The 25,784-nt window shown below is 37.4% G+C and overlaps 4 protein-coding genes across 5 annotated transcripts in view; 2 read left to right on the forward strand and 2 right to left on the reverse strand.

Moving 5' to 3' along the window:
* Positions 1 to 6,724, reverse strand: part of LOC131773552 (DNA repair protein RAD50) — a 30,525-nt gene extending 23,801 nt beyond the window's left edge. Inside the window, 12 exon segments of the mRNA XM_066165590.1 lie at positions 54 to 114; positions 228 to 317; positions 733 to 801; positions 1,967 to 2,012; positions 2,681 to 2,740; positions 3,478 to 3,551; positions 3,717 to 3,758; positions 3,916 to 3,975; positions 4,140 to 4,241; positions 4,659 to 4,742; positions 5,029 to 5,227; positions 6,639 to 6,724. Coding sequence (XP_066021687.1) covers positions 54 to 114; positions 228 to 317; positions 733 to 801; positions 1,967 to 2,012; positions 2,681 to 2,740; positions 3,478 to 3,551; positions 3,717 to 3,758; positions 3,916 to 3,975; positions 4,140 to 4,241; positions 4,659 to 4,742; positions 5,029 to 5,151 — 811 coding nt within the window. The 5' untranslated portion in view covers positions 5,152 to 5,227; positions 6,639 to 6,724.
* A 67-nt stretch (positions 6,725 to 6,791) lies between these two features.
* LOC131773545 (CDGSH iron-sulfur domain-containing protein 3, mitochondrial) lies at positions 6,792 to 8,238 on the forward strand. The gene is made up of 3 exons (XM_059089493.2): positions 6,792 to 6,974; positions 7,099 to 7,189; positions 7,734 to 8,238. The coding sequence occupies exons 1-3, from the start codon at positions 6,888 to 6,890 to the stop codon at positions 7,958 to 7,960; spliced, it is 405 nt and encodes a 134-aa protein (XP_058945476.2). The 5' UTR covers positions 6,792 to 6,887; the 3' UTR covers positions 7,961 to 8,238.
* Positions 7,752 to 13,235, reverse strand: LOC131773544 (inosine triphosphate pyrophosphatase). Of its 2 annotated transcripts, XM_059089492.2 has the most exons (9): positions 12,451 to 13,235; positions 11,899 to 11,956; positions 11,276 to 11,340; positions 11,052 to 11,125; positions 10,296 to 10,327; positions 9,734 to 9,849; positions 9,585 to 9,661; positions 9,027 to 9,112; positions 7,752 to 7,868 (listed from the first exon to the last, which is right to left on the reverse strand). In XM_059089492.2, exons 1-9 carry the CDS (start codon positions 12,502 to 12,504, stop codon positions 7,852 to 7,854), a joined length of 579 nt encoding a protein of 192 aa, XP_058945475.1. In that variant the 5' UTR covers positions 12,505 to 13,235; the 3' UTR covers positions 7,752 to 7,851. The 2 variants fall into 2 exon arrangements, with proteins under 2 accessions (XP_058945475.1, XP_058945474.1); XM_059089491.2 differs by lacking the exon at positions 7,752 to 7,868 and having other exon boundaries at positions 8,867 to 9,112; positions 12,451 to 13,233.
* A 1,771-nt stretch (positions 13,236 to 15,006) lies between these two features.
* LOC131773540 (prolow-density lipoprotein receptor-related protein 1) overlaps positions 15,007 to 25,784 on the forward strand; it is a 29,427-nt gene continuing 18,649 nt past the window's right edge. The window contains exons 1-14 of the mRNA XM_066165262.1: positions 15,007 to 15,382; positions 15,764 to 15,882; positions 17,112 to 17,523; positions 18,196 to 18,611; positions 19,156 to 19,281; positions 19,548 to 19,947; positions 20,566 to 20,993; positions 21,257 to 21,373; positions 21,673 to 22,078; positions 22,357 to 22,775; positions 23,183 to 23,833; positions 24,280 to 24,323; positions 24,642 to 24,730; positions 24,990 to 25,454. Of these exons, the coding sequence (XP_066021359.1) occupies positions 15,801 to 15,882; positions 17,112 to 17,523; positions 18,196 to 18,611; positions 19,156 to 19,281; positions 19,548 to 19,947; positions 20,566 to 20,993; positions 21,257 to 21,373; positions 21,673 to 22,078; positions 22,357 to 22,775; positions 23,183 to 23,833; positions 24,280 to 24,323; positions 24,642 to 24,730; positions 24,990 to 25,454 (4,055 nt within the window). The 5' untranslated portion in view covers positions 15,007 to 15,382; positions 15,764 to 15,800. The remainder of the gene's footprint in view (positions 15,383 to 15,763; positions 15,883 to 17,111; positions 17,524 to 18,195; positions 18,612 to 19,155; positions 19,282 to 19,547; positions 19,948 to 20,565; positions 20,994 to 21,256; positions 21,374 to 21,672; positions 22,079 to 22,356; positions 22,776 to 23,182; positions 23,834 to 24,279; positions 24,324 to 24,641; positions 24,731 to 24,989; positions 25,455 to 25,784) is intronic.

Consider the following 25,784-nt stretch of genomic DNA (forward strand, 5'->3'; position numbering starts at 1 on the left):
AACTCAAAAATATAATATTTTCCACAGAGGTTCAACATTGAGACAGTACTTACCAACTTTTTTCTCTAATTCAAACACGTCATCAGCAATTCCTGCCAGTTCAGCTAACCTCATCTACAACACAATAAACACATTGATTTCGGAAGAAGCTAAACTTGTAACGGCAGCCTATGTATAATCATTGTACAATAAGTAAAAGTGATGTACACAAAGTCAGCCTTCATTACCTCCACTGGTTCAAGTTTTGCATTCAGCCCATTGACTGTATCTTTAGTGGCTACAATCTTTCCTTTGCTTTCATTCATCTCACCCTCTATCTGTGAAAATCAGAAAAATCAGATTATCTTAATATAAGTTAACATGTCAAAGGTGAAATAAAAAATAAAATAAATTATTAACCCTTCACATTCCACATTCCATCATATGATTGGTTCGCTTGTGCCAGACTTAAGCACTATTTAGTCAGTATAATACCCAACATGATCATGGTAAGTAAGTTGTGGTGGCTAATAATAACAGCAAATAGATGATTTGATAAAAGTGATAAGTTTACGCCACAGAATTTGCTAAAAAATATATTATGACATCACTGAGAATCCTTTCTACCAAACACTAAAAATAAACCAAGCATGAGATTCAGAAGAAATAGACGGCTGCATCATATGTAAACACAAAAATGTCACAAAATTTGTTTCAATAAAAATAAATCAAGATTGAAAAGCAGTGTAATACCTGAACTGCTTTGTCTTTGTTTGCTTTTAAATGAGCCAGTTCTATAGAATACTCTCTCACAGTTTGAACCTGTAAATGTATAATTATATATTGAAACACCAAAAATTCTTCCTGTATTTGTCATAGCAGATGATGTAGAATTGCTTGTTTAGTTTCCTTGCAAGTTATGTACTGGAAATTCACTTCTACATGACAGTATATTTAAAAAAACCAGGAAAACCATAAGGTGCAAGCAATGGTACATGTAGTCAATGAGAATCATGGCTGCATTCTTAATCCATATACAATATATTACAACATTTTATGGTATTTTACACACTTAAGGTATCTGTTGGCTGAGTATCTACCAACACTGTGAGCCTATGAGTCAACCGAGAGTCCGTCAAAACTCAGTCAATATGTTGACAGACTGTTATTTGCCACCTTATTCAAGTTGCCACCATCAGTCACTACTTGGTCAGTATGTCAGTTGACACTCAGCTGACAACTTGACTGTTAAGTTGCTCATAACAGCATATCAGCATATCAGCTGAGTGTATCTGTGGATTATTGATCAGTGTACTGTCTGTAGTATACATGAATAAAAGGGGTAAAAAAGTCTCTAAAGAAACTGCGGTGCTGCGTTGGTGGGAGAGTATAGCAGGTAATTTAGTGTTAAAAACTGAGTTGAAAACATAAATTGGCCACCATTAAGAGTTAAAAGGTGGATGTTTTGAGCATTAGCCCTTTGTCAGAGCAATTGAAGGAATTGTGGTTTGTGTGTGGGTTTATAAGTGGAAAATGAAGCTATGTTATTGGTGTGAATATGGTGACAAGAAAACAAGAATAAATTAGTTGAATGAAAAGCACTTGTAGTATATTTGTATTGTTAACTATTATTTTTCTGGAATGACAGCTCTGAGCCTCTTTCCCTCACCCACAAGGAACACAAAAGAAGAGTTTCCAAGGACTAGAGAAAATAAGTATTTGAGTAGAGAAGACAGAACTCAGTAGCAAGAGCCAACCAAAGTGTCGGCCAAGTGTCTCTTAGGTTTTAGCCAAGTGCCTGTCAAGTATCAGCCGATATAATTATTGACTGACACTCTACAGATACTCAACAAACAGATGCTTTAAGTATACATGATACAATCTTGCTATTTTACTTCTCATCTGGCATCATGCAGAGAATTCTTTCATTGAACTTTAACCCAGATACATAACTAACAACAATCACACCATTTAAAATTGCACTAACCTGTTCTTTTTGAAATTTGCGAATTGCCTCCAAAGCTTTTATGTATCTAATAAAAATGTGAATTAAGAAAAAGTTAAAATCAACTTCTGCAAAAATCACTTACTCAAATAAGAATTCTAGCTTTACCAGAACATGCTAAATTAACCAACTAAGTATTGTAAGAAAATTCCTACACTTTTATTAAAAGCTAATTTAACTTGCTACAAGACATTTCTTATGTTATCATTTAGAACCATATTAGTAAATTTATTCATTCAATAAAGGTACTCTGTAGACAAGCACATACTTCAACATTGAAAAAATATGCAGTGAATTACATGCACCATAATGATTGAATTTTGCACATGGGTCACTTATTTACTTGTGGTACCTCAAGGGAGAGCCCTTACTGGACACAGGGCACTTATTAGGGAAAGGACAATTATTTCTTTGTAAGAAAAAGCAGAATGTGTGAAATAAAGTTTTTTGTTGATTACCCAAAAATGAACAAAAGCAGAAACTGTAAAAGGACAAATATACACTCAGTAAATATTTTCATCCTAATGAAAGCAAAACAGATTAAAGTCACTCATTAGAATGAGGATGCTTATGAAGTTCAAGTGCTTAATAGAACAGAGGGTGCTACTTAACAAAAACAACTTTAAGGGGGGCATCAAGGGCACTTGATCAAATCATTACCATACTTCACACATTATGTACAGTAATCATGTATACCGTGTGGCAGCAAAGATTTCATCAAATTTTTGTTTGAGCACTTTTCCTTCACTAAGCGGCCTGTAATTAACAGAAATGCATGTTCATGTTTTTCTTATCAGTTATAAGACTCTTGTTCACTAATATGGACAATATGAGGGAATGTGTATAGTTTCTCACAACATACTTACAGTATTAACATGAAAAATGAAACCAATGATAAGCTATTACTAGTACTGTATAATACAACAGGCAAACAAGCCTCCAGTACAAACAAATTAAGTTCTCAGATTAGTAAACTTAAGTGCTTAATGAAACTTACACTGACTTGGGAGGTTTGTGTTTTACTCGAACATGGACAGAAAATAGGTTGGATGGAACAGGCAAAATGTGTGGCATGTAAGAAACTACATATAATTATTGCAGTATTTCCACTTACTAGTAACTCTGATAAAGACTCCTTCAGGATCAATTAATGGACTTAAAAGTTGATGTACAAATTTGATTTAATAAATGTTATTTTTCAGAATAGAAGAAATAATTTATAATAAGATAACTAAAGTAGGAATAACATGACCATTTACAATTTAAGTGAACTTTGGCCACATCTATGGAACAATCCCCTGATAAAAGAGCCAAATGGTCCATTAATATGGAAAATATTATTTCTAAAATCAAAGACTAGAAACAAAAATCAACAAAACAATCTAAGTCTTGCAAAAGTTTACAGTTCAGCTATATCATGGTCCTTTGTGCAACGTCAGTTTTCCTTCACTTTAGTACAAATCTTCAATTTATCAATTTTGTCAATTGCCTACCAGTTAGATTCTTCTTGATGGCAAAAAATCACATTATCCAACACTGCTTTAGATACTCCAAGAAATGAAATCATCTGAAATAGCATGCATAAAAAATCAGCTATTTTGCACTGACTGCATGGTACACAGAACTAATTATCATTTATTCATAATTGAAAAAATGTACTGTACTTATAATCTAGTTACTGTAACTTGCCATAAAATGCATAAACATCAAGTGTATACATGCATGTGCTTACCTCTCTGTTGATATCAGCACACTTTGAGCTCAAACTCCGTCTCTAGAACAGGCAATCATGATAGCAGGAAAATTCACTGAGTGTCCATTACAAAATTAAAAAGTTTTTTTTCTATAACTCTTTCAACGAAGAAATTGTGAACAGAGTGCTGTCTAATAATTTGAGTATAAATTTTACCAGGGAGTACAGTGTACATTACCTCTCCATGGACCTCCCTCATGACATTTCCCTCTAAAGTTTTTGTTTCAATCTTTTTACCCTATAATGAAAAAACAAATGCATTAACTTTCACATTTGATTTCAAAACACAAGACTACTATCAAATGCCAGTGATGGTACTGTGGGTGTCTCAAAATTGTTTGAAGAGAGCATAATCCATCTTCAAACTTGTGTAATGTTGATAAATATCCTAAGTGTACATACTTTTTGCAGTGAAACCAATGTACGGGTTACAACAATAGGACTACCAGTGACGTCCCTGAATTTCAGTTTTATTTGCCCACGTACTTCTTGTTCACCTGCAACCTTAGTTAGGAAAACAAAAATTGAACCATGACAGCTCTTACATGAAAGGTGGAAATTTTTATAGGTAATGTGTTTTGACAAGTCTTTGAATTAGCATGGAAAATTATTTATAAATGGAAAACCATATAACAGAGTCATGTAATGTTACATTATATCAGTTGTAACATTAAAATCAAAAAGGTCTTTGACACAGTAATCAACTTCATGTCTCATATCTAAACACAGCAACCCTAAAGGAACTGAGCAATGGAAAATGTATAAAGGCAGATACACTCTAAATAAACCAGCTCGTCAATTGGTCCTTTAATCAATATAAAAAGTTCTCCTCAATCTTTCTCCTAGAGGATGGCTACAGATCTGAGTACAGTTTTCTGTTAATTGCACCCGTCTCAGAAAAACAAAGGTTGAATACATTACCTTGGGGTCATGCACAAATAAACTTTGTTTGCTTCCAGGAGGCATGTCCCCTGTGGCCATGTAATTCAGGCATTCAATAACAGACTGTAAAACATAAGACAGCAAAAAGTATTGTAATCAGCTATAATAACAGTTAGGGATCAACTACATTGTTTCAAAAATTTTTGCTAGCTATATTTCCATTAAATTATTTATAGCTGATCAAAATAATACTTTGACTCCCATGAACAACTAGCAACTAATTTCTCCTTACAATACCACTCCTGAATCAAACAATAAGGTCACAAGAGTTCCCCTTTTCTGTGAATGTAAAGAGAACAGGATGGAGAAAATAAGTACTGTTAAGGAGTGAAGGGTGAAAGAAAGTTACCGTCTTCCCTGCTCCATTAGGTCCAACAATCAAAGTTAGTGGCTTCTGAAACTCGATAACACTGGGTTCCATGTGGGAATAACTACGGATTCCCTGAATCTTCATCTTCTCTAATGATGACATCTTGCCTAGAGGTGATTTGCGCAAGACCAGAGGTATGATTGTAGAGCCACACCTAGTTATCTACCAGCGGTCAAGCCTAAAATCAATAACAGCCTGCTTAATGTAAAATGCACATGTTTCTTGTCTATATGTAAATTTTTAAAACTAAAGTATACCTACATTAATAAATAACTGATTAAGTAAATTAGGCTAATGTTTTCAGTAGTAGTGAGTGACATTTTGGAAACCTGAAAGGAAGTCACAACCAGGGAGATGATGATGACTACATCATGGATTCTAAAGACAACTTCCACTGAAGTTGTCAAAATGTCAGCTCCGACATCAATAATTATCTTATTAAGGAGTACATTATATGGGCTCCTGGTGCACATGATTTTCTATGGTACATGTATTTAGTCCACCTTCCTAAGGCCCATCACATGTCAACATGCTTTATATTGAGGAAGAAGAACTCTATGAAATGGCCACATGAATACATGCAAAGAATGAGAGCTGGGTCAGATTCAAAATCACGCCCACTTTTTCAATCTCAATCCCACCCATGTTGAGCAATATGTTTACACTGGTAAATTTATAATCCTACTGCTCAGTAAAATAAATTGCCTCTACTTGCATATGGTTCTGATTTTCCGCTTTAGTAACTAAAACGAACTTGTAAGACACGCAAATCTGAGATCGAAAGATACTCTCACCATTTGTTTCCTTCATTTCTATCTTAAAAATTCTTGTATGCATTCCCACACCTACATCGATCAACCAACAGGCAGGGTGGCCTCACCAGTCAAGGAACAAGGACATTTAACAATTGGTTCATGCTTTTGCATGCACTATCGAGTTATGGAGCACAAGGAAAGTTTGGAGAGCACAAAAGAAGCGTAAGAGTTGCCCAAGGCAATAGCCAAGGGCAACTCTAGCTTCTTGAGTGCTCTCCAAACTTCCCACGTGCTCCATAACTCGATAGTGCACAGCTAGAAGCATGAACCAACTGTTTTATAACATAGCCGGTGGAATTGTGCATCAAATCCGACGCAAAATACAAACAACAATATCAGAAGTGATTGTTCGCGGACTCTCCATTTCCGTTATTTTTCTCTTTTTTCGCCTCTTTTAAGAACTCTAGCCCAAGGGAAAAGATCGGAAAATTGTCTTCGTTTTGGGACTGGTGGGCCGAGTGTCTGTTTGTATCCATTAATGTCGCGAAATATATTATTTTTCCCCGCGCTAACGATTGCAGACGTATGTAGTGCGTTATGCTGCAAAAAGGAAGTAAACTGATGTTATTCAACGCACCAAAACATTCATGTCGTGTTGAAAAAGGAGAACCAGCTGACTCTTTGCACTGGGAATTGATAATACTATCGGTTTCAGCTGATTCGCGGTTGCGGCACGTCTACATATCGATTGTACGTTTAAGATCGCCTGCGAAAGACACAAACTGCCCATAAATTTTTTTTGTCAATTATGAAATATATAAAACCTTTGCTTACTTCGATGGGTAGTTCCGTCGAGAAACAAAACAAATAGCCTCTTTCTAAATGTACTCTGCAAATTCTCCCGCCATTTTAAAAGTCACTTGAAAGGCGTGGTAACTAAGCAATGACTGGTTACAAAGCTTGTATTTGTTTTGGAGTTATCGTTTTTTGGCTTGTACAGAATGGTACAGAACACAGAGTGTTAAAACAATTCATGAATTCGGAGACTCTGATTTTCTAACCCTTAGCAGTTATTTTCTTAGAATGGACCAGCTATCTGTTGACGGTGCTTCTTCCATCACGGCGAAGAAGACGAAAAACTATGAAAACCTCTGTCCAGCAGTTGCAATGGTATTGTATTTCAGCAGTTGTAAAGAGTTGATAAAACTTCCTGGTCTTATATCTGCCCTTAAAAAGGACCTACCGCCTCATAGTTCCAACTTAACATTTTTTTGCCCTTTCTTTTTATGTATAGTATGGACCCTGTAATGTGGAAGACTTAGAACCAGGAAAAACCATGAAGTGGTGTACATGCGGACTGAGCAAGAAGCAGCCATGGTGCGATGGTAAGTAAGTTGGTTCTAAAGAGGGAACTGACGGATGAATGGGCTGACTGAGTCTGATTTTATGTATTTCCAGGCCTAAGGAAAAGTCTTTTTTGCATGTTATCAACTGTTTACGGGTTAGAATGTAATACCCAAGATCACCGTGTGTTATCTCTTGTGGTCAGAAATTCGATAAACTTTTAACCAACTGTTTGGCTAGGGGGACCTGATCCTAATATTTCGGTATAGTTATCTGTATTTATGTTATTCAAGTCAGAAATTCTGTAGAGAAAATTAATATTTTCATCTGAAAAAATGTAAGTTGCTAAGGTTTGGAGAAGCATGCAACAAACATTTACATAATTATATCCTCACTTAAATTTCTAAAGAAAAAACTTCACCCAGAGCAACGTAATGATATCTTAGTGACTGGGTGAACCAGTTATTGTACTTTAAGACATACAATTTAATTGATGGAATGAATCAGTATGGTGCAATCTTGTGTTTTCATTATCAATCTTTTTTATTTGATATATCTTAAGTTAATAAATTTATTTTTTTTAAGGAGCTCACAAGAAAACTGGTTTCAAGTCTCTTAAATGGAAGGTTCCAGATCATCCCCAAAGAATCTATTCTATTTGTAACTGTAAACACACCAAGAATCCACCGCTCTGTGATGCCACTCATGTAAACCTCCCAGCTGTGGTAGAGACAAGGCAAAAGAACTGTGACAGTGCTCATGATGAAGACATGAAGTTATGTACTGGGTGTGGATGGGTACCAAAGTGGTGAAATAAATATTATACCATATATATCTCAAGAATAAATGTATTTATATTTCTGGATTTAACACTTGTCAAATGGATTTGTAGTATTTTCATCCATAATTAATTAGAAGGAAAGGAGTTATATAGTTCTCTTTAAATCTTTGTTGAACATATTTTAGATAGAACTTATACAAGTAAATAATTGACTGGAACAAAAGTGCACAAAAATTGAATTTTTATCTGAGAATGATATGTCTTGTCAGAATATAATATTATTTTTGCCTATTTTTGTCCTGGGAATTTATTTGGACAATTATTCTATCATTATATTACAAATCTAACAGTATGAAACAAGGTAGAAAAATTATGGCAAATTTCATGTGGGATTATGAGAAATGCATAACATGAGAGTCTTCTTGAAGAATAAAATATTTTGTAAAATATTTTACATATTGAACAAATTATATATTTTATATATTGGACAAATTAATTATCTGAGAAATATTTGCAGGAGAGCAGAATCTCCAATCAGAATCTCCTATATACAGAACTATTATTTGTTGTATGTAATTACAAATAAAACAAAATAATTTTAAAAATAAAATTAAGAGGAGGAAACTCATCTGAGTGAGGATTTTCAGCAATTAATGGTTTAGGGGTGTGGAAAACAAATGAGAGGGTTATTCTGAAAGCTTTTTTGATTAAGATCTATGAACCAGGATGGGTTCATGGAGACATCTCTTCCAGCAAAGTTGTATCTTTACTTCCAGGTGGGATAGTCTTCAAAGGGACTTAAGCCAGTAGTAATGACTGTCCCTAATGCTAAGGCCACCTCATGTTGAGGACTATTTTCACTTGGGCAGTCACACCTTATGGTAAACTATTACCCTCCTGCCTAAACATTTCCTTTTCAAAAGTTTGAAGTGAATAACATTGTGACAAACTGACTTTCTCATAGAAAGAAGGGAATTTTTTTATTCCACAATAAACTAGTCAAATGTACATCACTGATACTGTATAGTGGAAGAGATTACTCAGAAATCATGTTTCCTCATTAAGGTTTCTTGCTTTTTTGTGTTCTGGTTCTTCACCTTCTTCAAAGAATTCTTTTAAAGCCTTAAGAGCTTTGCCTCTGTGTGATATTTCATTTTTGATTTCTGATGGCATTTCTGCATATCTGAAGAAGAAGAATCAAATGAGCGCATTTACATGCTCTTCGACAAAGTGTGTTCTTAGATCTGTATAATTTTGTCTGATGCATCTTTAATTGCAAACAGTTAAATTGAATGGCACCAGTTACAGCTTATCAAACACTTGAAGAGGTAAAATGACACACCAAACTTTAAATGACATTGTAATTTGAAAAAACTCGCAAATCATGAAATAAATAAAATAAAGGTAAGCACAAGGACTTAATGTAATCACCTTGTATAAATACAATCATGAAGTTTCATGAGAAGAACATTGGACACAAGAAATCCCCCATCAAATAAAAAATTTACATTTATTTGTGGCAAAGTCAGGATATGAAAATGTGTGCATCTACACGGTAGCTACACATATAATTTTATGTATAATTTCATTGATTTAAAGTGCGTCTACTTCTGTTGACATCTGACTGCTAGGCGCATTTAATTACTAAAACTTACGTCTGATTAAAGCCATCTGGTTGGAAACATGGATCCCATCCAAAATTCCTTGGACCTCTGGGTTCTACAATTTTTCCCTACATGAATAAAATAACTTGTATAATATAATTCACCAAGAAACTTCAAGGAGGTCATTCATCATGACATACCATTGTCTTTCCTCTAAATAGTAAAACAGGGTCCTCAAGGTTTCCTGTTGAATATGCAAAAGTACAGAGTGCATATGCAGACTTGTCCTCCCATCCTGTCAGGAGTCTGTGTAGACCTAAAATCAATTTCAAATTAACATAAAATTAGTTTTTGGTTAATCATACAAGAGAGTGTATTTTTAATGCATTGGCTTATATGCTGGAAAATGAACCTGCTGTAAGATGCAGGGAGGGAGGTTTTTCTTTTGTATGTTTAACTCATTGTTAGCATTAATAGACCAGGACTACCCTTCCCAGCTCAGTCTCTTGTGTGGCCTCTTTTCCAGCATAATTATAAAAATTATACTCTAATCCACTCCTCTTGTGCTTCTTTAAAGGATACAGAGTGTGATAGGGTACAGCTTTATATTTGGTTCATTGGTTATTAATATAACAGCTATAAGTTGCATTAAAACAACACCAGTCTTAACAAAAATGAAAATTAATGTCTTGTTAGTTGTTACAGAAATTGGAAATCTTTCAATGTTCAATCACTACAACAATCAAAGTCTATTAATAGTACCTTCAGGTCCTAATTTCTTTAAGAACCACTTCCTAAAAAAAGGGGAAAAAGTTTGGTTCAATTATTCTATATCATCCACTTTTGCAGCTGATTCACAATAAATCAATTAAAAAGTTGTCTTCCAAACTCCACCTTCCCTGAAACCATACACATAACAAGGCTAAATTGTAAGAAATAAAGGCAATTAACTGATTGGTTGCTTCTTTAGGGTCTCTCCCCACCCCCAATAGGCAGTGGAAGGAAGTACAACTGTCATTACAGGTATATGGTCAGAGAGCACTATCCCCTTTACAAATAGGTGTGTCTGAGAAAACAAAAGCTTTAATAATATATAAACAACATAGTTTTAACTATATCAAAAATATATATCTAGTATATATACATACATATACACACACATATATATATATATGTATATATATATATATATATAGTTTTTCACTAGTTTTTCTAGTTTGAGCACTCTGGCATGGCTTAGATGATCCCACATGTGTGAGATCACTTGGGTGGGTATATAGCCTTACCTCCATCCTAGTATCAGCACTGCACTGATAAGGTCCAGAAGGCCAAAAGAGTACTGTCTGCAGTTAGTTATATATATATATATATATATATATATATTTAGTGAAATATATATTTAATATAATTAAAAATGTCTTCCAACTGGGGTATCTTTGTCACATCTTTCTCTGATAATAATTCTATCATTCATTCAATGCATCAGTGTTTACACAAGAATTACTATATTATACTCACACATAAGGTCCTGGGAGATCTCCTAATGCTGTAAAACATAGACATGTGTCTTCTACTATGACTGGGCCTCCAACCTAGCATAAGGAGATAAATAAAAAGAGAACACATACAACATAAAATCATCATCCTGGATTTTTTTTGATTGAAAATCTGTGACAATTCAAGATTACCATATCTCTTGAAACTATTCAGTTAAGGAAGTGATAACTAAATGTGTCTCAAACCTCTTTCGCAGCAACTTTGCATTTCTCCTTAGATATCTCGTCTGGTTCACCTTGAAATTCAGGCACTACAGGAATAGGGATATGGGTTGTGTATTTAAAATCATCTTCATTAATCCTTTACTGCCTAGAATCAGTGTTAATATTCTCCATACTGTTCTCTATACATTTCCTATGGGTGTTGACAAGGAGAATATGTTTAACAGTCAAGAACTTCTTTAGTTGGTGATCATTTCCTTTTTTCTCATGACCTTGCACAATTTAGGAATGATGTCATGAGGAAAAATTAGATGCCAGTAACTCTTATGGGTTAAAGGGTTAACTGTAAATACATGTAGGCAATAGATTGAACAGCTGGTTGTCAACAGTGGGTTGCCAGAAAGTACAACTCTCCCTCCCATTTATAGATGAGAAACTAGTAGAAATTGTTTATTCCTACAATACCCCCCTTGTGGTATTCTGATTGTTAGAAAATACACCAGGAACAAAAATACTGTTATAATAACAAAAATAAGCCCATGAAAGTATCACGCATGCAGTCATTACCACACAATTGGCATTAACTTACGTACTAAACAATCTTTTTAATAGGTAGCTTAAAAAGGTATGTAACTGCACATACTTACAATCTATATTTCTAGACTCCACTTTCCATGGAAATGAGTCCCCTAAGATGGCAACCACCTTAGGAAATGAACGAAACAGAAATCGAGCCAGAATCAGATCAACGAACACTAATATTATTCATAACTCAAAGTAAAACACCTTCTCTCTTGAATTAATGGGGAAATCTACTTTTCTAAGCCTCGATTCTCATCCTAACTCTAACCGCAAAGCAATTACTGATAGCGTGACCGAAGTGTCACGCTATTCAGGATAACGGTAGTGGTTCGATCAAAACGCCTTGATCAAAGTACTGAACGCGCGTACATTCATTGACGATTGTTCTCACGATAGAATTCGAGACATACTATGAAAGGTTGTTCTTTAAATTAATTTCTAATTAGATCGAGTTTATCAACTGGGAACGAGAAGATGAGGCCAGAATAAAGAAATCTACAACATGATTTATTTCACTCTACCTGAAACCCCGGTATTTAAAGGTGATTGATCAAAATTAACAGCAATTTAATAAATACTGCTTATCTGTAAAAAATGATAATAGTAACAATTCTCACCTCTTTTAGTTTGTTTTGATTTCCTGTGACAAATGCTAGCGTTTTCCTCGACATCTTCTCGATGACTACTAAATATCGCTGGTGAGGCGGGAAGGATTAATTCGTTCCCAGTGCCTCTCGTACATTAGCTCATGACATCTTCCAATCAGCGTGTTTTCTTGTTTCAGCCACCTCTCCATAGCCGCTCCCCGCGAGCTGTTTTCATCGGTAATTCTCGTTTGCCGATCTTCAGTTTCGCTACGGTACCCCCATCTGCTTACAGTTACTTAGCAACCTCATTTTAATTGTTAGAAATAAGCGCTCTTAAGGCTAATTCAAGGATTTATAAACACTTTCATCGTACTCTACATGGCTGGTGGTTTAGTATGCACCAAAACGACTAGCCCATCACGTAATGGGCTCCTGCAGAATTCGAAGTCACCTGATGGAAAATTCTGTTCGAGTATTATCCACTCTCGGCTTTGCCATAAGTTCCTCGCTTGACGCACACAGAACCGTAAGGCACACACAACCGTAAGGCACACACAATAACACCAGCCAACAAGGCCGCTTGATGCCTTGGGAATGTTATGGGGTTGTTAGTTCATTAATAAGGCGAGCTTTTACCAACCGCCTAAAAATTTTCATAGCTTTTACAATATTTTTATTTCTCATAATATATTTTTAAACGATAAATGAGGAGATGACAGCATGGAGGATTCACCCCGCGCGTTCATTTGAGAAAAAGGATTTGTTACAAATCAGAAATTAAATCAGCTAATTTTGGACTGTAGAGAACCCTCAGAGAGAATTCTCATAGGTTTTAGCAAGAGCTTATAAACTTGGGTATATGTTATCGTTGGATTTTCGTGGAGAAAAAAAATCGGAGAACCTCGCGGTATACTGCATATTTTTTCGCATCAATCAAAGTTCACCTTAAGCCGTGAAGATACAAAACCAACGTGCAAGGTCATAAACAATCGCAGCGAGTATTTCCTAGAAAACTAGAAGGCAACTTGCGTGACTTATTGTTAATTTAACTTTGGTGGGTTTTGTATCATAACTTAGCCTATAGTTATATTTCTCCTATAGGACATATAACGTGATGGCATAATAAGCTTCCTAACTGAGCACAAAAGGAGCATTAGCATGGAGATGACCAGAAAGAGATGATTTCGTCGAATGCAATCAATTCGAAAACAAACGTGACTTATCTCTTTCGACCATCTAAATCTTGCGTGACCGTTCATTCAGGGTTTCTGTACGGAAATTTCGGTATCTTTAGGCATACAATTATAAACGACAATAAATCAGCCACACACAACATCTGAGTTTAAAATTAAAGAGGGGAACTTTTGTTTTCCCTTTTTGATCCTGGTAACAGTCTAGGAGTTCTGGTAAGTATGGGAGTCCAATATAAGCGGCTATGTGTTTTAATTCGAGTTGGTTAATCGACTACGCGTATAATGAAGTCTCCCATCTTTCTAAGGAAATTTAATCATCAGTTTTCCCTTGGATTGAGAAGTGAAGGCTAAATCTTTTTAGGATAACTGCCTTCCGTATATCCGGGTATTCTCTGAAAGGAAGGTGCTTTTTTGTTGTTGACAGGTTCACATGTTCGTCGTGACATAAAACAAACAGGAACACGATGAGCAGCTTTGAACGTGACAAAGGTTTTGCCACCCGCCAACTGATGGTCACGAACCAAAATATGCCAAGAAAGATTTTAGCTTTGTTAAGAACTAGTGAAAAAGAACTTTAAAATTGTAAAGCAATGAGATCAGTCCTGTGGGTAAATTTCGAAATTTCGAAATTTCTAAACAATGCTCGATTGCCAATCGCCGAAAATCAGACTCGACAGAGTAGCGGAAATAAAATCCAGTGTATGTTCGGCATAAACTTTGATGTTTTTTTTCCATATCTGCAATTTTTTTTTCACCAAGCTCAGTTTACGGGAACTGCATCGGATTTTACGCGAGCCATCACGTTGGCTGATAGATTAAGGATAAAGAAAATAACTGAGTCGAATCGCGTGGAGTACTGGGCATGAAGTAAAATGCAATTATCATCACGCGAAAACAAAAAACCGCAAACAAACAAATATGTAAAGCACGGACCAAAACTTTTACAGTGCCAAGGATTTTTATGGAAAAGAGCCAACTTAATGTTGATTCACTTTATATTTTCCGTATAGAGCCGAGCAAAGCTCGAAATCGTGCTTCTTCATAATTCCCTGAATAAACACGGAAGTATTTTATCACGTCCTGGCCCCACCGACATAGTTTTCTGTGGCCCCATTAGCTGCTTTAAGTTTATCAACATCCGGATCTCAAACGCGTGCTTTGATTCGAACCGCTCAAAATGTTGTAGAACTCGATCTGAGTTCCACACTGGCTAAGCTCGCATTGTCAACTGAAAAAAACGTGTAGGCACATATGGAAGAAAATTAAAAACTTTAAGCCGGAATATGAAAAGATAAAAGTCGCGCTTCAGTAAGCGACGTGACTTCTTCACATAGTGTCGTTTAAAATATGTACTTCCTTTATTACTGATTCCCATTTGACCGAATGAGTACTTTGCCATCGCGAGGTCACGTGTGGTGTTTATTTCATCTACAAAAAACCTCGATGAATATTGATACTCTCAGTTGTAAGCAGAACTTTATGAAAATGTATTAGCTCGCAGGTCGATAGCCGCCGGGTTTGAAACCTATCTCAATCTGTTCAAGTCGTGACATGCAATAGTTGAAATTGCTACCTTCACTCTGAAGACTGTTTTTGTCGCGTAATTCAGCTTTATTGATAACAAGTTTGCTGTTTGCCTCTGAACACTCGATCACAGGGAACTATAACACTTCGTTCGACTAGCCGACCTTCTACTGCTTTTTGTAATCGTCTCGTTAACATACCAACTTCGGTAGCAAACAAAGGCGACGCACGTAGAATCCTGAGAGGTAATCAAATTTTCTTACTATTATTTTTATCATTTTATAAAAGAATACACAAATTAACTCTGAACTTCTTAATTCGTATCTATTTGAAGAATTGAGCGATTTTAGGCTGGCTAACTCTGCAAGTGAGGCAAGGTGAGCAAACCAGTTCAAAGTTGCTGTTCTCTATAGAGGAGTGTTCGCTTACCTTTCGTCCATGACGACATAAATTTCACAACAGAATATATTAAAATTCAATGCATAACAAACCTTGATACTCAGAGAGTATGTAATGGTGCTGGTGTTTATGATTTCAAACCGAAAATCAGTATTCGTATGAGTTTGACAGTTTTCTTACATATAATTTTTACATGACTTTTTCTCTGTATCTATGTGTAATTACAGGGGTATTCCTTTAAAGTTAGCGTGACCGAATCTCAACATGATCACGCAGAAGAATTTATTTGCCTCATCTCTTCGAGGAATTCTTCTGTTCCTGACTTGGCAAACTATCAGTTATAAAGGTAATTATTTTTTTGTTTCTGTCAGAAGTATATTGAATAGAACTGAACAAATTATATTCGCTGAGGTAGACAAAAAGGTGGAAATATTCTTTCATAACGGGATCATTGTATGACCAAACTTTAACATTGTCTCAATTCCGTCTCATCGATCATTCAGCGCATAATTATTAGAAACAAAGAAATTAAGATTGCCAATCTTCAGAACTACATCGTTTAATTTTTTTTTCGGGGGGCTTGGCATAATGTTGATACAGTTCCACTCGCGAGAGGCTTTCAATCGTTCAGTTTGATAAATGATAGGTTTGTTTGTCGCTAGTAAATTGCGGTTTTGCATGATCTGTTCAGGATTGGTGAAGTGCCCATCAAAACTCAACCCCCGCGTAAAATAAATTTGCCTTACTTCCTGATTTCTACTAGACATGCTAGACAGTTCCTCGAAATATCGTGGTATAATATAACTAGTTAATCACCAAAGTGTCAAGACGGCACGCTTGGTAGTTGAAATTCTTTTCATCTAAATCTTCGCAATTCTTCATTAACAATTTTTATTGAGCGAAGGAGACTAACAACTTCCTTAAAGAACCGTGCGCTTTAAGGAACACTAACAATAAAACTACATCATTCTTATTTACGTTACTTCCACTTCGACTGGCACCATTGATACAACAATACCAAAGGATGCTGTAATTAGTCCTGTAATCCGCTAATTAATTTGTGTGATTGAGAATGGCAAAAAATAGCAACTAGCTGTCAAGTACAGCGTAATTAAGTAATGGAGAAGATCAGCAGGGATGCGTCCGTGTCACGTATTGATCAATCGAATGGAGAGAGAAAAAAAATCAGCTCTCGTTCAACCGGCTCACGCATTCAATGTAATATCAACGATTATCAATGAGAAGTCACCGAGTATGCATTCCACCGAGACTGAAACAGGAAACAGCAGGAGGATTTAAGGAAACCTAGTGAGACAGCTCTAATATAAAAATGAAGTAAATAGATTTCCTGTTGAGAATGAAGCCATTCCATGATGTCACGCAAATATTCAACTCTTGGCCTTATCTCATTAGCGACCACTAGTCATTTCAGAGTACTTTTCCATACCAAACCTATCATTTAAATTACACAGAGGCCGGCAGAATCTCTGGTAAGCGATCAATCTTTAGCGATAAAGGTCTTAACTGTTGGGTAGTTTCTTCTGACTTCTTTTCTCATTTTTCCCTTACTGGTAGGCGTGACATCGACCTCATGCCAATCCCAACCATGTCTGTACTTCAGCAACAGTCGCGCTCTCCAAGCGTTAGATATCAGCTCCTCCAACTTGTACTCAGTCGCACCAAACCTCAACTCTGTTGATGCAGTCGACGTGCACGTGAAACTGAATTTGGTGTACTGGAGCGAGCGTCAGCCAAACGTCATAAAGAGGCTGAACATTACTAGTGGAAAAGTGGAGAACGTGTCAACAGACAGCAACATAGGTCAGATCAAAGGTATTGCGGTGGAGTGGGAGAGTGGATTAATTTATTGGACTGATAACACCAATCGTCGGATCGAAGTAGCGCAGTTGGACGGGAAAAACAGACGGGTCTTGATCAGTAAAGATATACGAAATCCTCTTGGAATAGTTGTGGACCCAAGAAAAGGGTATGTACCAGCTTTTTATATGATAGAGGGCTTTCCATAGATAAATTGCTACGGATATTATCAAAAGGAGGAAATGCACGGAAGTGGAACTGCCGGCAAGCAAACTGCTTCCTAAAGCACAGAGAAACGTAAACGACCAAGATGCGGTCGATTTTAATTTCTCATCTGATTGGTTGAGATGGCGGGGCGAGTTTTCTGGCTGATTTTATTACAGAGTTCGGTTAAGCAAAACCAGTGCCATCCTGGAGTACTTTTGAAACTCAATTGAAAATTGGTTTATGATAAATTCTGCAGCAAGTTTTTTGATAGGTTCTTTGCAATGCCCTATTTAAAAACAGACGTACAGATATCGTCAGTTGGATTTTATGTTGTTGCAGAGCGTCTAGCTTTGATGTAGAAATTCGTGTGATTCACTTGCGGTACATAGATCGCTTTTGAGTTTTGACGTCATACCCTGACAACGAGTTTTCGAACGCCTGGCCAGCTCAACATAGGTTCTCCAGCCCCATCCCCAAAAGGTGAAGTAATGTTTGACTGTGACACTTCCTCTCGTAGTTCCTGAAGCGTATTCTTGATTCTGCCGGGTTCGAACCTTTAGTCCGCAAGAGTTTTTTCACTAGTTCTTCCACGCCCACTTACATTTCACGTTTTTATTCATCACTGGTATTGTAGGTACATGTTTTGGTCAAACGGAGGATTTCAAAGTAAAATCGAGAGAGCTTCTTTGGCAGGTGAAAATCGGAAAACCTTGGTCAACCTTGGGAGCTCGTATTTTAACGTTCCGGTCGGGATGACCATCGATTTCCAAGCAAACCGTATATATTTTATTAGTCGAGGACTTTTTACCAAAAGGCTGGAAAGCATTGACTTTAATGGAAACACCCGACAACAGTTTACATCCCTCTCATCCATTAGTTATCCTTATGATATTGTATTGCTGAGCGGAGTGTTTTACGTATCTGACGCGAGAGGCAACAAAATCTTCAAGATCGAGAAGTCCACAAAGAGATCTCTGGGAAACTACGCAGGTCTTGGTTTCAGTAATCTTCGAGGGCTTGAGATGTTCTCCTCCTTGCGACAACCTAAAGGTACGATCAATATTCAAGTAATTTGTCTCAACAATTGTGTTAAAAATTTGAACTCAAGTTTGACGTGGGCAAGTTGGACACGCAGTGGCACGTAAGACTGGACTGGGACATTTTGTCTCAACTCTTACAGTGCCTTGCTCTATCTGAAAGGTACAAAGCGATGCCAGCAATCTGACAAAATGACGAATCACTTAATATCATAGTTCCTTAATGCTACAATAATCGCATAGGCTCTGATGCTCTGAGCGATCAGATTCGAGAGTAGACGTTTTTTTGGCAGGCGCTGACCTAGAAGGAGTATGGCTGGTGGAGAAATTTGGGGGAGTATTAGCGTTCAGTGTTAGTTAACACGAAGATGATTTTATCATAAAGCAGGCGGACACATGGCCATGTTAAACTTGCAATTTCCTATATCAAAGCTGGTTATCATCACGTGTTCTCGACCGTTGGACAAAAAATAATATTGATCCTCATGGTGTTATATTTGTTACGGGTATTTTTATGAGTATCGTTTAAAACCTTGTTGTCTCTGGTTCTTTCGTAGGTAGCTCTGCTTGCCACAACAATAGTGGATGCAGCCACCTTTGTCTGCTATCGCCAGCAGGGAGCCAATGCGCATGTCCAATAGGAAGCATTTTAAAGCCTGACGGAAAGACGTGTGATGATTCAGGTAAACAATATAAACCGCCAAGTTGTTGTTTTAGAACAACTGTGCAAGTGTTGAAAAGAAAAGTGCACTGCCAAGTGGGGTGGGCAGGAGGGGGGAAGGGGATAGAAGGCTATTTCTGCATTTAGTTACATTAAAAGATCTTTTTTGGGCAGACTATATTATTTCTAATATTAGTTTTCGAGAACTTGTGAATTTTTGAATGATTACTTATCGTTTATCGTTTCGCAAAAAAATAATGGTTTCGATGTATTTCACACACTTTTTAGCATCCAAACTTCTCCTATTGGCTGATAAGACGCAACGAGGACTCTATCAAATACCACTGGGAGCATCAATTTCAAAGAAGGCCATGGCAATCCCATTAAACAATGTCAGGAGACCTGTGGGGGTTGAATTTGACCCCCTTAATGGCTTCGTCTACTGGTCTGACAGCTTCAGAGACGTAATTTCCCGAGTCCATTTGAATGGCAGCACACAGGAGGAAGTGGTGGATCGTTTGAGAACACCTAATGGCATTGCAATAGACTTCATTGCGAGAAATCTGTATTGGACAGACGAAGGGTCAAACAGAATCGAAGTGTCTCAGTTGGACGGCTCCTTCAGAAAGACTCTTGTGTATAATGATCTTTGGGATCCACTTGACATTGTGCTCGACGTGGAGAAGGGGTAAGGTTAAATATTATCTCTCTTAAATAAGTAAAACTGTGGCTCGTAGAGTTCTGAAATCACTGAAAGAAGACATAGTATTTGATCATTATAAGTAAAAAATCGTCCATTCTTGTAAAACTAAGAGGTGCACCTTAGGTTATATGGCTTATTCTATCAAGTAAGATCTTGAACTACATCTTGCCTGTAGATATCAGTGCATGACCTATGGAGAGAGAAGCTCTTCACTTACCAAGAAAGTCCTTGGCAAACATTTACAGACGTTTGCTTCTGTATTAGTGCGATTTGAGAACTTTAACCCATCAGATAAAATCTACAGCTTGCAACATAGCTTTATTATTGTGGGTAATGAACATCTTTCGATTTATTCACTACTAAGAGCTGTCATGATTTCTTCATCACATGAGAGACAGCTCAATTAAGATGAAAATAAAATTGTCGCCTTTTCCAAGTGAAAGCTTTTGTATAGAAATACCTTTGTTGTAGAGGAAGACTTGGTTTGTTCTAGGCACCTTACGGCTTGCTTTCATCGATGTCCTCAGCACTAGAGAACATGGATAAGTTAACAAGATCAAGAGTAAGGCTTGTGTTTTAAAACTGTAATTGTCGCTTTTGCAGATACATGTATTGGAGTCAGGAAGGGAGTTCATCTATCGATACCAAAATAGAACGAGCCGATATGGATGGAATGAACAGAGTTGTCGTCAAAAGCTGGAATTATTACTCTCATACCACTAGGTCTCCAAATGGCCTCGCCCTAGATAAAGAGCAAAATCGTCTGTATTATTTCGACGATTACACAGACCGTATCTACTACGTTTCACTGAGTACTGGCGCCGAAAGCACTCTATTGATCAGACAGGGCAGTCCCAAGGGAACAGTCGTACATGGAAGTTACATTTATTGGACAGAGACACAAGGTCAAAGTGGTGCGGTCTACAGGGCTGATAAGAAATCAGGAGAAAATGTCGAGAGCGTGATCAGCGGCCTTATTGGGCCGGAAGATATCTGCGTTTACGACGCAAACGACTCGTTGCTCCAGACAGGTACGTTTCATGCTGGGTTATGAGAAAGCAATAGTGCTTGTATTGAAAAATCTCATGGATAAATTTTTAACTTCCCCTATCTTCCGGTCTTGCGTCTGTAGTCTCCTCTTTTACTTAGCTTATCTTATCAATCCTCTTCTCTGACTGTCTTCAAGCACTCTCTCACATGAATCTCCTTTTTATCTCCTATTACAATGGCCTTCTACCTGAAAACATTGAATTTAAGTTTCCCTTGACATGATTTTGTTTTTGTTAAATTGCAGTGAAATCAAATTGTAGCAGGAACAATGGAGGTTGCAGCCATCTTTGTTTGCTTACTCCAGGCGGGCATCGATGTGCATGTCCAAATGAAATGAATTTGAAGCCCGACGGGAAAACTTGTAAGTCAGAAACAAGAAGAAGCGTTGATAGCTACACGAGATGAAAGATATATTTAAAGTGAGATATAAGAGCGCCTCAGCCAAATATATTCTAGGTTTGCAACGCTCAACATAAAACTCGAGACATCCTGTCAGAAATACGCTCATCTTCGCCGATTCTGTATCGCGTCTAATGCAAGAAAATTTGAATTGCATATAACTCGGCATCACAGGTGTAAAATTTTCACCAAGTATGGTCTCTGTAAATGGTGAAACAAAAACCCTATCTTAGCGATAATGTTCATCGTATACCATTGCAGGTCATTTTAGCGAGTTTTTACTTTTCGCCGACTCAACAAGGAAGAAGATATACCTGATTAATATCGACAACCAGCATTCACAAGTGGTACCCCTGGAACTAGGTAACCTTCAAGAGCCCGAAGCACTGGACTTTGATCCGCAGACTCACTCCATTTATTGGTCTGACCTGCAGTTCCGTCAAATAGCACGTGCTAATCCTGACGGAAAATCAAAGACGATCATTGTTAACAGCGGTCTCCAACGACCCAGAGGCATTGCAGTTGACTATGCTGGAAGAAATTTGTATTGGACAGACTATGACGGCGAAAGGATTGAAGTCGCAAAACTTGATGGATCACAGAGGAAGGTTTTAATCTCTCGAAATATTGAGAAGCCTGTGGACATTGTGTTAGACTTGAATAACGGGTAAGAAAGATAATACTTCCCAGGATTGGCTTCGTTGTCTTTTCTACTTAAGGCACTTTGGATCAGATTAACTATAGCTACGTTTTGTTTCGAGGTCATTTTGTCGACGATGGCAGCAACCAGCCATGCAGTTGGAAGGATACTTTTAGACTTTAGAGGCTGATGAACATTAATTAAAGCTTGCCTATGCAAGCTTAGTTGCTCACTCCTTAATGCTTTGCACAAATATTTTTATGAAACATGTAACGACAAGGTATTCTTTTTTTCATTTTTTCCAGTCTTATGTACTGGTCGTCGTGGAGTACACAGCCAAAAATAGAGCAAGCATCCATGGACGGAAGTAATAGGAGTACGGTTGTTTTGTTTCAAAGAAGCTGGTGGCATCGTCCCGCAAACCCTAATGGATTAGCTTTGGATCCCGAAACTAGCAGGCTCTTTTGGGTGGACACGACTAAATCTCTGATACAGTACACGGACCTTGGACTTGGCGATGGTTCCATAACCACTCTCCCTGTCCCAAGTTTCTACTTATCAAATGCTTATGGGTTGACTTTGAAAGACAATACACTGTATTGGAGCACCTCTGGATCCATTTATGCGGCAGACAAGAAGACGGGTGGTAACGTGCGTCGTTTAGTAAGGAATATTGCGAGTCCTCGAGATGTTCACGCATATCATAACTATTCAGCAATTCCAGGTAAGAGGAAGAATCAGTTTTAGTTCATTCGAATTTCCTGTCTCAACTTAGTATGCCGAGCCAACTTAGATGACTGTCAACTTAGTATTTTCAACCATTAAAACGAACACACCATATGCCAGTAAATCTCGAAAACTATGATTATTTTGATGTTAAGAGTACTGAAATTATCATTGTACCGCCTTCGTTTTATAGTCAGCTGATTTCTCCACTTGAGCTTCTCATTGCATCAATTCGTAAACTGTTTTAGTAGCCAGATATTGAGAAGTTTCGTTTTTTAGATCGGCCACCTTATCGACATGTATTTCCTTTATTACACCTGAGCGAATCCTTTAAAATTACCTCTCGCTTGATTCTAGCCGATCTTTCTTCCTTGAAAGCTTAATCTTTGCTCTGTTTTCTTTCAGATGACCACCCTTGCTCTCTGTTCAATGGATGGTGCACACATCTTTGTCTGTTAAAACCAGGAGGGTATCAGTGTGCGTGTCCAACTGACACCGGAGATATTCCCTGCAAGACTACACCTGTTATTCCACCTTCGTCCACACTGTCGCTCTCGCCTTCGCGGTCGCCTTCGCGGTCGCCTTCGCCATCCTCGTCGCCATTGTCAATCTCATCCCCACTATCAACAACGTCTTCCACATCTACGCCATCTTCCATGTTAGCTTTTTCAACATCGTCAAAGTCACCACTGCAATCAACTCCTCCATCTCCATCACCACTACCGATGCAAACATCGTCGTTATCGCCGTCACTGTCAGTTTTCAATTTCCCAATTTCATCATCCTCTCTGCCGCTGTCATCGTCATCGATGTCGTCGCTGTCCGTTTCTTCCCCGCAACAGGAACCTGCTTCATCACATACATTATTGAAGCGGCCCTCATCTTCCATCGTATCATTAACACATTCTTCCGTGATATCAACTTTACCACCCCTAGTTGATGCGTGTATTTCAAGACCATGTAAAAATGGCGGTACATGTCTCGAGGGAAACGAGGGTAGCTATACCTGTCGGTGTGCCTTAGGATATACCTGGCCTCATTGTGAGCTCAATATAGGTGAGTGCCAGCTACTGAGAGATTTTAGTCAAAGTAAAGGTCTCCAAGTTTTCTTCAGAGTAAGATAACGATTCTATATTTTATAGGTCACTGGTAGAATTATACTTAAGGATTTTATAAAGACGAGTCCAAAGTGACATTAAAGATATGCAAAATTATTGGAAATTTTTTGATATACAGCCCCCATACGGCTTGTTACGTTGTGATTTGCACCGAAATGTAAAATTAGCGTGCTATTCCTTGAAATAAACCTAACTCCCTTCCTGCTCATCCAAAGAAAATATCTCAGCCTACCTAATTACCAGGTAGAAGGAGAGGATTGAAACGAGGAAATTGGTCAAAACCTCCAGATTTAGTGCCGAGGTAAATCTATGTCATCTATGAGAGTCGTGAAACCCAGGAATCTATGTAATAATTCCTTTCTTTTCAAATGTTTCTGTTTGTAGGTGACAATGTCGTGAGTATAGCATTCAAAATGACCACGGCTCAAGTAAGTGTTTTAGAAATCTTCTTTTCCTCACCATGAAACCTTTTAAATCGCGAAAATTGATATCATGTCTGATATGACAATGCCTTTGCACCATTAATTTGAACCCAAACAACCCAATACACAGAGGGTCACGCAAATTGAGACTCGTGGAAAAAAACTAGCTGGGGTGGCGGATTTTATTCACATAAACAAACCAACAGACACAAAGAAAGAGTAGCAGAAATGCAAAAACGAAAAAAAACTATCTTTGCATAGAGTGTGGAATAATATCTAAGCTGTAAACAAATTTTCATTTTGATTTCATTTTCTTTATTCAAGTGGAACCAAGACACTCTCAGGAAGAGCATTGCAAAAGCATTCACCGAGTACTGCACAAAAGACCAACGCCCTTGTAAACTTCGTAAGAGGTATTGGAATTCATCAAAGCTACGTTTATGTAACTTTATAGACCGCATCTCTTACTATTTAAGAGCGCATCATCTTCACATTTATGGTAGTGAAATAGCATAGGTTATCAATAAGGTAAACTAAACTTTATAGTGATTTAGAATGTTTACTCTCTATACAACGATATTGTGCAACTTGATGCTCGATGCTTCTTCATTGAAACATGGCGATGTAAGATTTGTTATTTACATCAGTTGTTTTAATTCCCTAAATTGTTAGGCTGAACGATATCAGAACCCGATCAACACCGCGCATCGACGATATCAATGTTTTCAGAACCGAGGACGTGTTAGTGCTTGGAAGGCATTTTGAAGGACACCAACGCTTATTCAGCATCGTTCTGGCAGTGTTGGTACCTGAAGAAAAGCAGCGCCAATCATCTCTAAGACAAACCATCTCAGCTGCTACTCTCTGCAAAATGATAGTAAAAACGTCAGAACGTATTTCAGAGTATATGGATAACGTTGAAATAGTCTTAATCAATGGTGAAAAGGAGCCAACTTGTGCGTCTAACTCAGTGGACGATGATGAACACGAAGGCAAAAACGGACAAATCAGTGGGAATAAAGAAAGAAAAGTGGATAGTCAGCATGAAGAAGGGTTATCTTCTGGTGCTACAGCTGGAATTGTTTTGAGTATCATTTTAGTCATCATTCTCGTGGGTGTTGGCTTCGTCTTAGTGAGGTGAGTGCTTACCTTTCGTGAGCTAGTCGTTGTTTGACTATGAAAAGAAGCCACGAACAAGTAATTCAGAGCTTATGATGCAAGTTTTTCCTTGGCCGGCTTTAGGATAATGCCCTCCTTATTAAGAATGAAAAAATCTAAATTAATCCTATTTTCCATTTAGCATATAAATGGGTCTACAAATGAAAGGATGTGATAGTCCTGATCCCTTTATTTACTTAGTTTTTCAGTAATGATTAAGCGAAATGAAAATTATAAAAATAGTTCATTCATTTTGGTACAAACGTTTGAGCAGCTTTTTAAGGATTTTTAAAAATACAAGATCCTTGT

Source organism: Pocillopora verrucosa, chromosome 4 (assembly GCF_036669915.1).
Source record: "Pocillopora verrucosa isolate sample1 chromosome 4, ASM3666991v2, whole genome shotgun sequence".
Classification (NCBI taxonomy): domain Eukaryota; kingdom Metazoa; phylum Cnidaria; class Anthozoa; order Scleractinia; family Pocilloporidae; genus Pocillopora; species Pocillopora verrucosa.